The 12,913-nt window shown below is 42.3% G+C and overlaps 1 protein-coding gene across 1 annotated transcript; it reads right to left on the bottom strand.

Moving 5' to 3' along the window:
- Positions 1-2,658: 2,658 nt before the first annotated feature.
- On the bottom strand, positions 2,659-10,604 carry LOC123450791 (calcium-dependent protein kinase 4-like). The gene is made up of 14 exons (XM_045127879.1): positions 10,437-10,604; positions 8,225-8,593; positions 7,970-8,077; positions 7,310-7,330; positions 7,002-7,112; positions 6,820-6,898; positions 6,535-6,704; positions 5,519-5,645; positions 4,732-4,847; positions 4,528-4,635; positions 4,370-4,446; positions 4,119-4,294; positions 2,776-2,941; positions 2,659-2,662 (listed from the first exon to the last, which is right to left on the bottom strand). The coding sequence occupies exons 1-14, from the start codon at positions 10,602-10,604 to the stop codon at positions 2,659-2,661; spliced, it is 1,800 nt and encodes a 599-aa protein (XP_044983814.1).
- Positions 10,605-12,913: the final 2,309 nt, after the last annotated feature.

The following is a 12,913-nucleotide window of genomic DNA, read 5'->3' as shown; positions in this document are numbered from 1 at the left end:
CTTCCTTTGCAACCACTTCCTTTTGACTGCTCAAAAGGTCATTAAGATTATGTTCACCTTTGATGCATGTCACAAGGCCTTTCTCAAGCTAGTCTTTTAATTTGGTGTTCTCCTCCACATTATGTGCCTGCTCACAAGAGGGGTTAGTAGCATGGATATTATCAATTAAAACAAATGGAGAGCAAGTGGCTATTTCCTTAGTGAGTTTTACTTGGAGTTGAGCATGAGACTCTTTTAAAGAGACATGAGAACTCTTCAAGGCCTTGTGAGCCTTGTCAAGTGTTGCAAGCTCTTCCTTGAGTCTAACATGATCAAGCCCAAGTGCACTCTTTTCATTAAAATAGCAAGGTCATCGTTATGTGACTCCTCAAGAGTCAAACAAAGTCCTTGCTCTTCTTCAACAACAATAGAAAGATCCTCAATCTTATTGGCATAGTCATCACTATGACCTTGTAATGTAGAGATAGTTTCTTCATGAGATTCAATGAGGTCATTAGCCTCTCCAAGTTGTTCCAAGAGAGCAACAAAATGCTTCTTAGATTTACCCTTGAGTTTTCTCATGAATTTATCAAATGAGTTTTCCTCCTCCTCTGCCTCTTCCTTTTCATCACCACTAACTGAGGTAGTGGAAATGGTAGCATTGAGATTGGAAGTTTTAATGTTGGATGTTACCTTGTTGGACGCTTGGCAATGCGGTTTTTGTTGGGGCGTTGAAGAAGGACACCTTGCTTGGAGAAGAGGATGCAATGGCCACGGTGGCCATCCTCATCACTTCACCACTTGCATCATCATCCTCATCCTCATCGGAAAGATACTCCTCTTGAGCCATCAACACCTTTTGAGGCTTGTTCTTGAAAAAGTTGTTCTTGTTGGGGAAGTGTTTGGCTTTGTCTTTCCGAATAAGTTTGCCACCATTGCCTTCCCTCTTCTCATAAGGACAATCAGCCACAAAGTGACTAACACTGCCATAGTTGTAGCAAGTCCTCACACATTTTTTTTGACTGAACACTGTAAGGGTGAACCCCCCCCCCCATAACCTTTAAACTTTATTGATAAGATGTTACAATATGTATAGAGTTACCTCGGCAACCCAAATAGAAAATAAAGAGAGTTACATCACCTAACCTAAAAACACAGGCAACATTCAAGGGAGGGGGGCAGGAAAGAAACCCACTTCAGCAGATCCTCCTTAAACTTGGCTTTAATCCTATGCGCCTGCAGCAGGATATCTGTTACAAAACCTGACTTCCAGATAGCAAAACTAGGATGGACATTCTGAAAAACCTTTGCATTTCTGACGAGCCAAATATGCCAACAAGCAGTAAACACCACCTCAGAGATGAATGGTTTTTCAAATGAGTTTTTTTTCATGAGAGGCAGCAATGGACATTTCATTGCTATTCCCCCAGTCAATTTGCAAATAATTCCAGACTCTACTACTGAAGTGGCAAGAGAAGAATGATTCATGTCTTCCATTACTTGAGCATGGCAGATCCTACAATTCACTTCATCATCCATATGCCAATGCCTCATTTCCACCATATCCTTGGTATTCAATCTATCCATGATAAGCATCCAAGCAAAAACCTTGATCTTTAGGGTGCAGTAGGTGGCCCAAGTCCAATTGAGCAAAGGGTTGAATGTTTGCTCTCTATGCGCATAAGAATAGAAGGACTTTGGGGTATAAGACTTGCTAGTACCCATCCAAGACCAGACATCATTCTGGTTGGGGCTTAGCTCAAACTCCCCTATGAGGACTTGTAGTATTGACAACTCCATATAGGCATGCTCTGAAAGGGGCAAGTTAAACCATGTGGACGGGTCATTAGTGTTTAATCCTTCCTTGACCATTGTCCCAAGGGTCCTTCACATATGAGAAGAGTGTAGAAAATCTCTCTTTGAGTGGAATAACTAAATTCCCAATGTTCCATTTATCCTGCCAAAATAAGACATTATCGTCTTGATTAACTTGCACCCAAGTGACTTTTGTGAAGTTTTCCAAGAGCTTCAGAATGTTCCTCCACCAATATGAGCCACAAGGCTCTGTGCCCTGTGGTACCCTCTCATTTTAGTAAGTATTACAGATTAAATTAACCCATGGAATATCCTTTCTGTAAAAGAATTTATTGGCATGCTTCATTAATAACGCAGCATTTTGCAGCCCAGAATGAGACTACCCAATCCACCCTTGTTATTTGGGTCTACAAATCAAATCCCAAGGAGCGAGAGATGGTGAGTGCTCATGCCTAGTCCTTCTCCAAAAACATAGCCTTTGAATCCTTTCCAACTGTTTGAGAATACCGGGGGGATTGACAAGCTGCAGAGGAAAAAGATAGGCAGAGAAGACAAAGCATAGTTTAAGTACTGCAATCTGCCACCTTGAGCCAAAAAATAGGAGCTGGATGACATCCTTGTTTCCATACATGTAACCAATGGCATCAGATGCTCCATCATAGGCTTGGAGGTACCAACTGGCAAGCCAAGGTAGGTGAAAGGCATAGATCAAACTTTACATCCAAAGACCTCGCCAAGCCTCTTAGTTTCCTAAGTGGTAACATTAATGGGTACCATTGATGACTTTCCATAGTGGATATGCAGCCCTGTTGGTTCGGAAAAAAAACATGTAACATCTCTTTCAGGGCCCTAAGTTGTTCCTCCTCAGCTGGGAAAACAATCAGAGTATCATCAGCATACTGAATAATAGGAAAACCGTTATCATGACATGGGATAGGCAACTGAATGTGACCCTTGAGTAACATGTCATTAACCACTGACTGTAAAAGATCAGCTGCTAAAATAAAGAGCAATGGGGAGATGGAATCTCCTTGTTTAACATCAGTTTTGCACTGAAACTGCTTCCCACGAACTCCATTGAGGATAATTGATGATGACCTAGAAGTGAGGAACTCATGGATCCAGTTTCTCCATTTCGAGTTGAAACCTATGTACTTTAAGAGTTCAAGAATGACTTCATGATCAATGGAGTCAAATGCCTTTTCAAAGTCCAATTTGATTATGAGTGTGGGCCTTTTAGACTGATGGCACTTATGTAAGTATTCTAACGTCCATCCAATGCAATCCTCAATGTTTCTAGTCTTAATAAATCCATACTGGTTTTTACGAACACAATCAAGGGTTACGTTTTGGAGTCTATTAACGGCCATTTTGGTGAGGAACTTAATACCCAATCATGTCAGAGATATTGGCCTACAGTCCCCAAGATTCTCTGGGGTAGGCTTCTTAGGCACCAACGTGATGAAAGAAGCATTAATACTTTCCAGGTTTGCCTTCCCCTCAAAGAAGTGATTGGCAAGGTTATAGAATTCGTGAACAGCACATTGAAACCATCCAGACCTGGTGCATTATCAATAGGCATACACTTAACCACCTGATCCATTTCCTCCTAAGTGAAGGGTTCTGTCAGCACATCAAGTCCTGGAACATGCTAGATCAGATTGGGCAGATCAATGCCCATAACAATACCTTTAGCAGTGCCCATGCGTCCCTTATACGAAGACCATAACACTACTAGGAAAAGGCCTGCTAGTGGCGCACCTGTTTTGGCTACTAATGGCGCACTATAGGTGCGCCACTAGCATCACGCCATTAGAATTTTTTACTAATGGCGCACCAGGCAGTGCGCCATTAGTATAGCCCATGGTGCGACATTAGTATGCCTCCCAGGGCATATATACTAATGGCGCACCAGGCAGTGCGCCATTAGTATAGCCCATGGTGCTCCATTAGTATGCCTCTCAGGGCATAAATACTAATGGCGCACCAGGCAGTGCGCCATTAGTATAGCCCATGGTGCTCCATTAGTATGCCTCCCAGGGCATATATACTAATGGCACACCAGGCAGTGCGCCATTAGTATAGCCCATGGTGCTCCATTAGTATCTCGTATTCTAGCATATATATATGTGTTTTGTTTCAAAACCACAAATTCAACAGCACATAACATATATATCAAATATATAATACATAATATGTGCCCAATAGTTTTACTGACCCACAACACATAACATATATGCAAAGTTGCATAACAAATTTCATGATCCATATATCAAAATTCCATAACATCCATACATCCAAAATTCCATAGCATCCATATATACATATAGTTCCATAGCATCCATCAGGGGTGATGTATCCATCACCATCCAGATCAAATTTGCTGAAAGCAGCTTGGCAGCGCAGGCCCCACCTTTCAGAGTCCAGCTCAGCCATCTGATGTATGTGGAGAGTTGCCACAACAAACTCTTTGAAGTCGACAAGGCCATCTGTTGTCGATCTACCATACAAAATAAGATCAGTTGAGGTTATGTCAACTGCTTGCTGTGAAATAAAAGGGAGACCGAAAAGAAGCTTCCCAAAGCTTACCGCTTGAATAATCTCGAGAACACGAGGGCCCTTCAATCTCCAAGGAAGATCCTTCGCAAGGGCCTATTGAAACATACAAAGATCATGAGCACCATCCAGTACGAGTGCAAAACGTTCTCATATAAAAAGGACTCTAAATCTTACATGCCGCATTTCTTCAATGCTAATTGATCCACTTTTATCAACGTCAATTGCATCAAATTGGTCCTTCAGATCCACTAGCTCTTCCTCATTGACTGTACTTGTTAAAGCCTGAAAGTCAATGGAACAATAATGTAAGGAATAAAATGAGAGGTCCTAAGGGACCATGTTTGAAAATAAAATAAAATTTAAGACTGCAATAATTACCCGCAGCGCAAATTGCTTAAAACGGCTGTACTTGACAAATTGGCGCATGTTGTACAGTACAGATATATCAACAGGGATCTCAGATGCATCTCCTCCTTCTCTCACCCATGGATGTGCTAATCATGTCAAGCACAGTCAGAATTAGTAAACATCACAGACGGTGAGTACTACACACTCTTGTTGCAATTCTCTTCATAAATTTATGTTTAAAAAGTGTAAGCTACTCCCTCTGTTTTTATTTACAACGCATATTAGCTTTCTCTTGAGTCGAACTTTGTAAACTTTATAAACTTGGTCAAACTTTATAAAGTTCGACTTAGGACAAAGCTAATATGCAGAGTAAATAAAAAAAGGGAGTACATGTTAACACTAAGTGACTTTGTACAATCAAATAAACTCCAATAAGATACATCCAAGAGAAAAGGTATTGCAGCAGACATCCAGTGTCTGAGGTCACTAAAAGAAACTTAATAACCCACATGCAGTTTTAGATTTCATAAGGCTTCTTTTGTTAGAGAACTTTATGTTACTTTTGAAATCAGAATGCAACATCTGATTCTAGCATCATATTTTGAAAATGACAGAAGATTTTGTGATGGAAGACAGAATTGTCCTCAGGCTGTATGTATGCACAGCACTTAGCATGCAGATTGCAGACGTACTCATGTGCATTCTTTTTTGGCACTATGCATGTGTGTTTGCTCACGCAGAAAAAAGAATAGGCGAAACAGCAACCCTAAGCATCATGGATACAATAGTAAAGTATTGACATTATAATGGAACTTACAAAGAGCTTGAGCTACTGTCAATCTCGCCCTTGGGTTCTTCACCAGTAATTTTTTAACAAAATCTTTAGCACTTGAAGTGGTGCTTGGCCAAGGTCTCTTACGAAAATCAGGCTTGTTTCGTAGAACCTGATTATGAGAAATTAATAGAATGCATAAGATCATGTATTCTATCAAGATTTTGTCTTTGCTGATGTACATGCATAGAAATATTTACAAAAAAATGACAGTAGATTGAAGTGGACGGGCATATTATCCAACACCTTTTTACTGGTGAGTAAATTTTTAACTTAATGGTTATTTTCTAAATTAACTAAAAATGTTCTATCGTGGCATGTGGGGCCAGACTTTCTAGCAAGCGAGTAGGAAAGGCAGCAAATTGTTTTTTTAATACCCCATGTTTTTAAAATAGTTACAACCTAAGTTGGCTGGAAAAATAATACCAGGAGGTAGTACTATAAATTTCTAAGTTTAGGTGCATGTCTAAAACTAAGTCAATATACCATACATTTAACATGGATGATCCTAGGATGAAATTTCCCACTAGCTATACCAGCAGCTATGCACAGATTGCGAGAGGATTGGCGCCATAGATTGCGCATTTATACATGTAAGTGGGCCCTATTTTTATATATTCATTTCTGAGATGGGTTACAGTTATACATTAACACGTCCAAATGATGGTAGGCAATTTAAGACTGTATTAAAAGGACGGACCCAGTGCTAGAAGCTCACACACCAGATGGGGTCTGGGGAAGGACTATACAATTTAAGACTGCATTATGTCAAACAAATTGGCATGCATCAGCTACTACAGAAATTGCCTAAAGAGCAGAGACTGCACATGTCTAAGTTTAACACTTAATAAGGTAACATTTCTACATTACATAGTGCAAAAGTTGCAAAAAACACAGCTTCTCCATTTCGTGAGTTCACTGAAAACACTACGATAAAGCTCACCACAGTCACCAAGCACATTTTACATGGAAGCATAATCAATGCAAGACAATCCATTTACCTCCTTGAATATACCGTCCTCTGTTTTATCCCAAAAGGGGTGCCTCCCACAGAGCAAAATGTAATTAATAACTCCTATGCTCCAAACATCCGACTCAGGTCCAGACCGTTGTTTTAATACTTCCGGTGCAACATAATAGGCACTGCCAACTATATCACGGAACTTCTTCCCTGTAATCATGCATTTAAAAGATGTATGAGCCAGAGCAATTATTGAGTTAAGATTTGACGCAACATGATACACATAACAATGATGCATGTATACAAAAGATATTGAAGTAGGCACCTGGTTTTATGAAGTCTGACAAACAAAAATTTGTTGCCTTCACACGCGAGTCCTCCTTGGTTGATTTGAAAAGGAAGTTCTGGGAAGGAAAATAGGCACATTCTTACATGACCTAAGAAGTAGTGAAGTATCACCAAAATTGTACGCTAAGTGCCAAGATATCAAAACCGGCCAATTTTTACCTCAGGCTTCATATCTCGGTGGACTAACCCACACAGATGACACTCAGCAGCCACTTTGAGCATCTGGCGCACCACTACTGCATCATCTTTTTCACTGTAGCGGTTGTTTTTCTGTCAAAATAAAAATGCCAATGAGAACTGGTTCTTGTTTTCACAACCAAAAAGTGATTAATGAAGACACCGGGAACATCGAGGCTAAAATTTGTGGGAACTAAAAGATGCCACTAAATCTAGCAACCAAATGGAACCAGAAGTGAAATTGATATATGGAACAAGAAAAGCAGAATATAGAATATATCTGATCTTACTTTGCCAAAATCCGGTCCAATAGTTCACCACCTTCGCAAAGTCTGCAAGAAAAGGCAAAGAAGCAAGACTTAGTACTTGGTACTAGAGCATAGGAATAATTATGCTTTTAAAAGAAAGAACTCCGAATATCCCTAAGTGCGATAGCCCAAGAGATCATGATATATGCTAACCAAATATTTGTGATACAATGCAAGGAAACTGCAAAGAGTTCAAAACATACATGAGTAAGTGCACTCACAATTTGAGCATTTCATTACACTATACACATTCATATATTATAATGTAAAACATAGATAGACAATACAACTGGTCTACCCACAGTGTTAAGATAAGTGTTTTCATCACGTTATTTTAGCTAAGGAAATATATCCTTGTATTATGAACTAAAGATCGCCAGTCTTTGGTTTCAGATCAACAAGATGTTGATCCAATCCTTGAAATGAGTCAGACACACCAGGAACAGGGGAAGATAAATTTTGTGCCAGAGCTTCTTCTATAAACTAAAAACAAGCTGAGCATAAGCCCATCTTCTGATTCAATGTGAACAACTGAAGTAAACATGCTCAATCCAATTGTGCGGTTGTGGAAATCAATACAGCAGCTAAGTTCCTCCAACAGGATGTACTAGGAAAATGCAGTAATGCGGTGGAGGAACTAACGGTTTTTGGCAACTCTCCAATCTCCTTCTTGAAGACCCCTTGGACGTCCTCGTATGAGGAGACCGGGCACCTCTTGAGCATCGACTCCCTCATCGTCTGCACGTACTCCTACGGCAGGACATACTCCTGGAAAGAAAGAAAAAAACAAGCAGCCCATCCTCAGCGACAAAATCACCCAATCTTCTTACAGACAAACAGATAAATGAACCCAAAGCGAATTCAGGCGGAGGGTTGGGATCCCCCCCATTGTCGTACGAGCTGCACGATGTGCTGGCCAAGCTTGATGTAGATGTCGCCGTTGAGGAAGCAGAGGTCCTGGAGGCGGTTGGCGGCGCGGAGGTGGGCGTCGCGCTTGGCGCTGAGCCAGGCGGGGGAGTCTGGCTGGAGGCCCCAGAGGGAGTAGTGGTAGTCGAAGGCGATGGTGGCGGCGGCGACCGAGTCGCGGAGGAGGCGCGGGGGCAGGTGCCGGCAGATCTTGAGGGTCCTGGCCGGGTCCTCGGAGGTGGCGACCGCGTGGGCGCCCGCGCCGGCCCCCAGCGCCAGCGCCGCCGTCGCTGCCCGCCGCCGCCGGCAGATCTTGAGGGTCCTGGCCGCGGGGTGTGGTTTGCTTCTTTCTTTTTTTCCCTTTCTTTCGCCGCAAGATGGAGATGGTGCGGTGCATTTGTGACTGGTCACTCGCCAGGTTACTAGTGGCGCACCACCTACAAATGCGCCATTAGTAACCCTGGTTACTAATGGCGCACCAGCTGGTGGTGCGCCATTAGTAGTTTTGCAAAAAAAAAATATAGTAGTGGCGCACTGGGTGAGTGGTGCGCCATTACTAGTTAAACTAGTAATGGCGCACTCTGCCCCGGTGCGCCATTAGTATTTTTGGAAAAAAAAATTGTTAGTAGTGGCGCACCGTATGTGTGGTGCGCCATTAGTGTCCATCACACTAATGGCGCACCTGCACATGGTGCGCCACTGCTATATAGTAGTGGTGCACCACTTGTCTGATGCGCCATTAGTGTCTATATTATCTATAGCCCTTTTCCTAGTAGTGTAAAATTCCTTCCATTTGGCTATGCTCAAAGATCAGTGTACCATCATCCAATGTCAAACTTGCAATTGAGTTCCTTTGATGCCGCTTAGAAGCCATGTCATGGAAGAAATTTGTGTTCTCTTCCCCCACCTTGATGGATCGAATAGTACATCTCTTTTCCCAATATAAGTATTGCAGGTGCAACAAATGCTCAAAGTGTAATTTTACAATCTTCCTAAAATTGAATTCCTTCCTCAAAAGGGACCAAAATTCTTCCATACTGTCAATCCATTCAATCACCTTGTTGAATTTATCTATAGAAATTTTCATCTTGGAAATCCCCAACTTCCATCTCTTCAGGTCATATGTCAGGTTTTTAAAATTATGTGCTAACACTGCTGCAGGTTGTGCCTTGTGAGAAGGCTTATTCCAAGAATTATTTACACATTCCAAGAATCCCTCCACTTTAGTCCAAAAGTTTTCAAACCTAAAAATGTTAGATTTACGAATTGAAGTTGTGAACACTACCACACAAGGAACATGATCAGAGGTAGTCGTAGAGAATGGTAAACTTCAGTCAAAGGATAGCAGCTGACCCAGTTGGTGGAAGTAAAAAAATCCACTTGTTCCACCAAAGGATTATCTTGCATACTCGACCAAGTATATGACCTGCCTTGAATTGGTAATTCAACTAAACCCAGATGCCCAATAATCTCATTAAAGATGAACATATCATTCATATCTCCTCCTCGCAGATTTCTATTGTCTTGGGATCTAATAAAGTTGAAGCCCCCCAATAGAAGCCAATTTTCTTCAAAAGCACTTTGCATATTGTAAAGTCAATCAACATAGCTATCTCTTAATTCCCCTAGCATGGTCCATACACATTAACCAAGGTCCAAACATCTGAACTCATTTTGGAAGTGAATTTAATTACCATTCCAAACGATTGTACCTCAATTAGAGCACCATGAGGCACTGAGGAGTTCCAAACAACCAAAAGTCACCCAGAAGCGCCCTCTGAGGGAGCAAAGGCAAAGTTATCATATTTCTTTGGGAAAAAGGAACGGGTCTCCTTAAGTGTATAAGATCCACATTTGGTTTCTTGAAAACAGAAAACCACACATTGACTATCCTCCAATTTTTGCTTGACTTCTCTCTGCCTAGCTCGAGAATTCAACCCTCGAACATTCCAGTACAGAACATTCCAATTTTTGTGATAAGTACTACTCATTTAAAACCATAAGAACGAGCATTCCATGGCAAGCTAGGTAGTAACTAGCCAAACGCAAACGCATCCACAAATAAGATGTATCGTTACAACTTTGATAGACAAATGTACATAACACCAAAATAAGACATAATTCTCGACAGTTGAACCTAAGCAGGGAAATAACGGCAGACTTAGGGGCGCACCAGACCCACTCGTTGCTAAAGCAGCTAAACATCAGAAACATCGTTTGGCTTCTTCGCGGGAGCAGCCATAAGCTGCTCCATTGAAAGCTTCTCTGCTTCAATGCCAAGATCCTGGACAATCACCTCAAGTGTCTTGATGAGTGTCGAGGGTGGGATGCCCACTCCATCCGGACCTTTCTTGGATGTACTGGGCCCCATGATAGGCTTGTTGCACGGCTTCTTCTTCTTCGGCTCCGAAGTTAACTCCAAAAACACCGGTTTAACTCACCACTGATGTTACTCCTTAGAGTCCTCACACGTTGCTTGCATTTGGGCCCATTTGAGTTGTTCTTGGAGAAATTTGGCTTTGAGTTTCTCTTGTTGCCCCAAAACTGTCTTGATGCAAGAGCCATATGCCCATGATAAGCATACTTGCTGTCTTCGGGGCACAATTCCTCTTCTTCATTCTCATCTTCCTCCAATTCATCCTTGGCCTTCAAGGAAAGGTTGGGAGAGTCTTTTCTTGACCGCTGAACACGAGAAAGAGCATTGTTAGCGGTGTTGTTCAATATGTTCATGGCAATAAACTCATCCAACACATCGCTTGAAGACAAGGAGTGAAAGTATGGCCTCTGACGGATGACAGAGGACATGGATTTGTTGAAGGGCATAATAGCCTTGAGAAACTTACGCTTGATCCAATTTTCATCCATATCCTTGCTTCCATGATCTTGGAGAGCGAAAACAAGAGTAGTCACCCTTCGATATAGCTCACGAGGATCTTCATCCTCAATCATAACAAATTCATCGGCCTCATCGAGTATCACTTCATAGTTTGACCGTTGAATACTAGAACTTCCCTTGTACATGGAAATGATGTGCTCCCAACAATATTTGGCACGAGTGAAGGGATGCAAATGTGAAAGATCTTCAATGGGAACAACTGCTTGAAGGATGAACATGGCTGAGTGATTAAGCTGATTGTCAACCTCTTCTCTTGGAGTGAGGTTTCTTGGATCATGAGGGTAGTAGCCTTTCTCGATGATTCTCCAAAGTTGTGTTGAGCTGTGATACAAATGAGCCTTTATACGAAAACCCAGTTAGCAAAATCATTCTTAACAAGCTTTGGTGGAGGACCTAGATTAATAATATGCGGTTGGTGGATCGGTCCTCCATAGACCATGGGAGGACGAACTCGGGGAAAGGCATTTGCCCCACTTGTTCCTTGAGGCGATTTATCTTTTTCACTACTAGCATTTTCCTTTTCGGAATTTGCCCCTGTATCCGAAGTTGTGGGATTAGCCACCAACAACGGGTCAGTAGGCGGTTTGTAAATATCAAGGAAATCCTTAAGCATGTTCTTGACTTTGATAGCCACTGAGGATTTAAATGTGGACATGACCTCATTTAATTCCTCTCGGGTGACCGAGTTTGCAGCAGCTCCCTCGGGCACCTCCCCAACCCGGTCCTCGTCGTCAGTCATACTCTTTGGGTGGTGAAACCCTTAATAAAGAGACGAGGCTCTGATACCAATTGAAAGGATCGATATTGTTGGCTAGAGGGGGTGAATAGGCAACTAACAAATTTTGAACTTTTCTTTAAACAAATTAGATTTAGCAACAAATAGGTTGTCTATATATGCAACTAAGTGAGCAACCTATATGATGCTAACAACAACAATAATAAGCAAGAAGTAAATACGAGTGAAGTTAAGAAATAACCACAAGTGGAACTGATGAAGACGAGGATGTGTTTCTGAAGTTCCTTCCCTTTGAGGGGAAGTACGTCTCCGTTGGAGCAGTGTGGAGGCACAATGCTCCCCAAGATGCCACTAAGTCCACCGTATTCTCCTCACGTCCTCACATAATGCGAGGTTTCGTGATTCCACTAAGTGGTGCCCTTGAAGGCGGCAAGCAAACCTTTACAAACAAGGTTGGGGCAATCTCCACAACTTAATCGGAAGCTCCCAACAAGACCACGAAGTTTCACCACAATGGAATATGCGTTCGAGTTGACCTCTCCCGTCTAGGGCGCTCAAACAACCAAGAGTAACAATATCTTCGAGGAATTAATGGGGGGAACAACTTTTCCCTTGGTGGAAGTGTGGGGGGAGGCCTTCTCCTCTGAACCTTGAGAATCAACAAGAATCGACGTCTAGGGAGGGAGATCGGGCAAGTTTGTGATTTTGGAGGAACAATGGAGCTGGAGAGGAAAAAGGTGAGATCTCCTCGGGGAAGAAGACCCCTATTTATAGTGAGGGGAATCTGACCGTTACCAGCCCCTACTGGGCCAGCTAAGCGGTAGTACGGTGAGCTAGGGCAGTACTACCGTCTTGCGGGAGCGGTACTTCCACTCAGCCTGGTCGGGGAGAGGTAAGACACCAGAGAAAAATAGTAACCGAAGTGGGGCCAACACAAGGGGCGGCAGTACCACTAGAGCGGTACTACCCCTCCCCTTGGGCGGTACTTTCACCCAAACAAAGAAAAACGCCCCCAAACACTAGAGAAAAAACAAGCGATAGAGAGGCC

Source organism: Hordeum vulgare, chromosome 4H (assembly GCF_904849725.1).
Source record: "Hordeum vulgare subsp. vulgare chromosome 4H, MorexV3_pseudomolecules_assembly, whole genome shotgun sequence".
In the NCBI taxonomy this organism is placed as follows: Eukaryota; Viridiplantae; Streptophyta; class Magnoliopsida; order Poales; family Poaceae; genus Hordeum; species Hordeum vulgare.
Note: the sequence above shows the minus strand (reverse complement) of the source record. Positions and strands in the feature narration are given on the sequence as shown.

Bases quoted from the DNA above. Each gene is read 5' to 3' on its own strand.
- LOC123450791 (XM_045127879.1), bottom strand. From the start codon at position 10,604: ATGGGGCCCAGTACATCCAAGAAAGGTCCGGATGGAGTGGGCATCCCA. The intron at 6,705-6,819 runs GTGCCTACTTCA...GCATGATTACAG, and splicing joins GTCAGACTTCATAAAACCAG to GGAAGAAGTTCCGTGATATA. The intron at 4,636-4,731 runs GTAATTATTGCA...ATTGACTTTCAG, and splicing joins TTAAGCAATTTGCGCTGCGG to GCTTTAACAAGTACAGTCAA.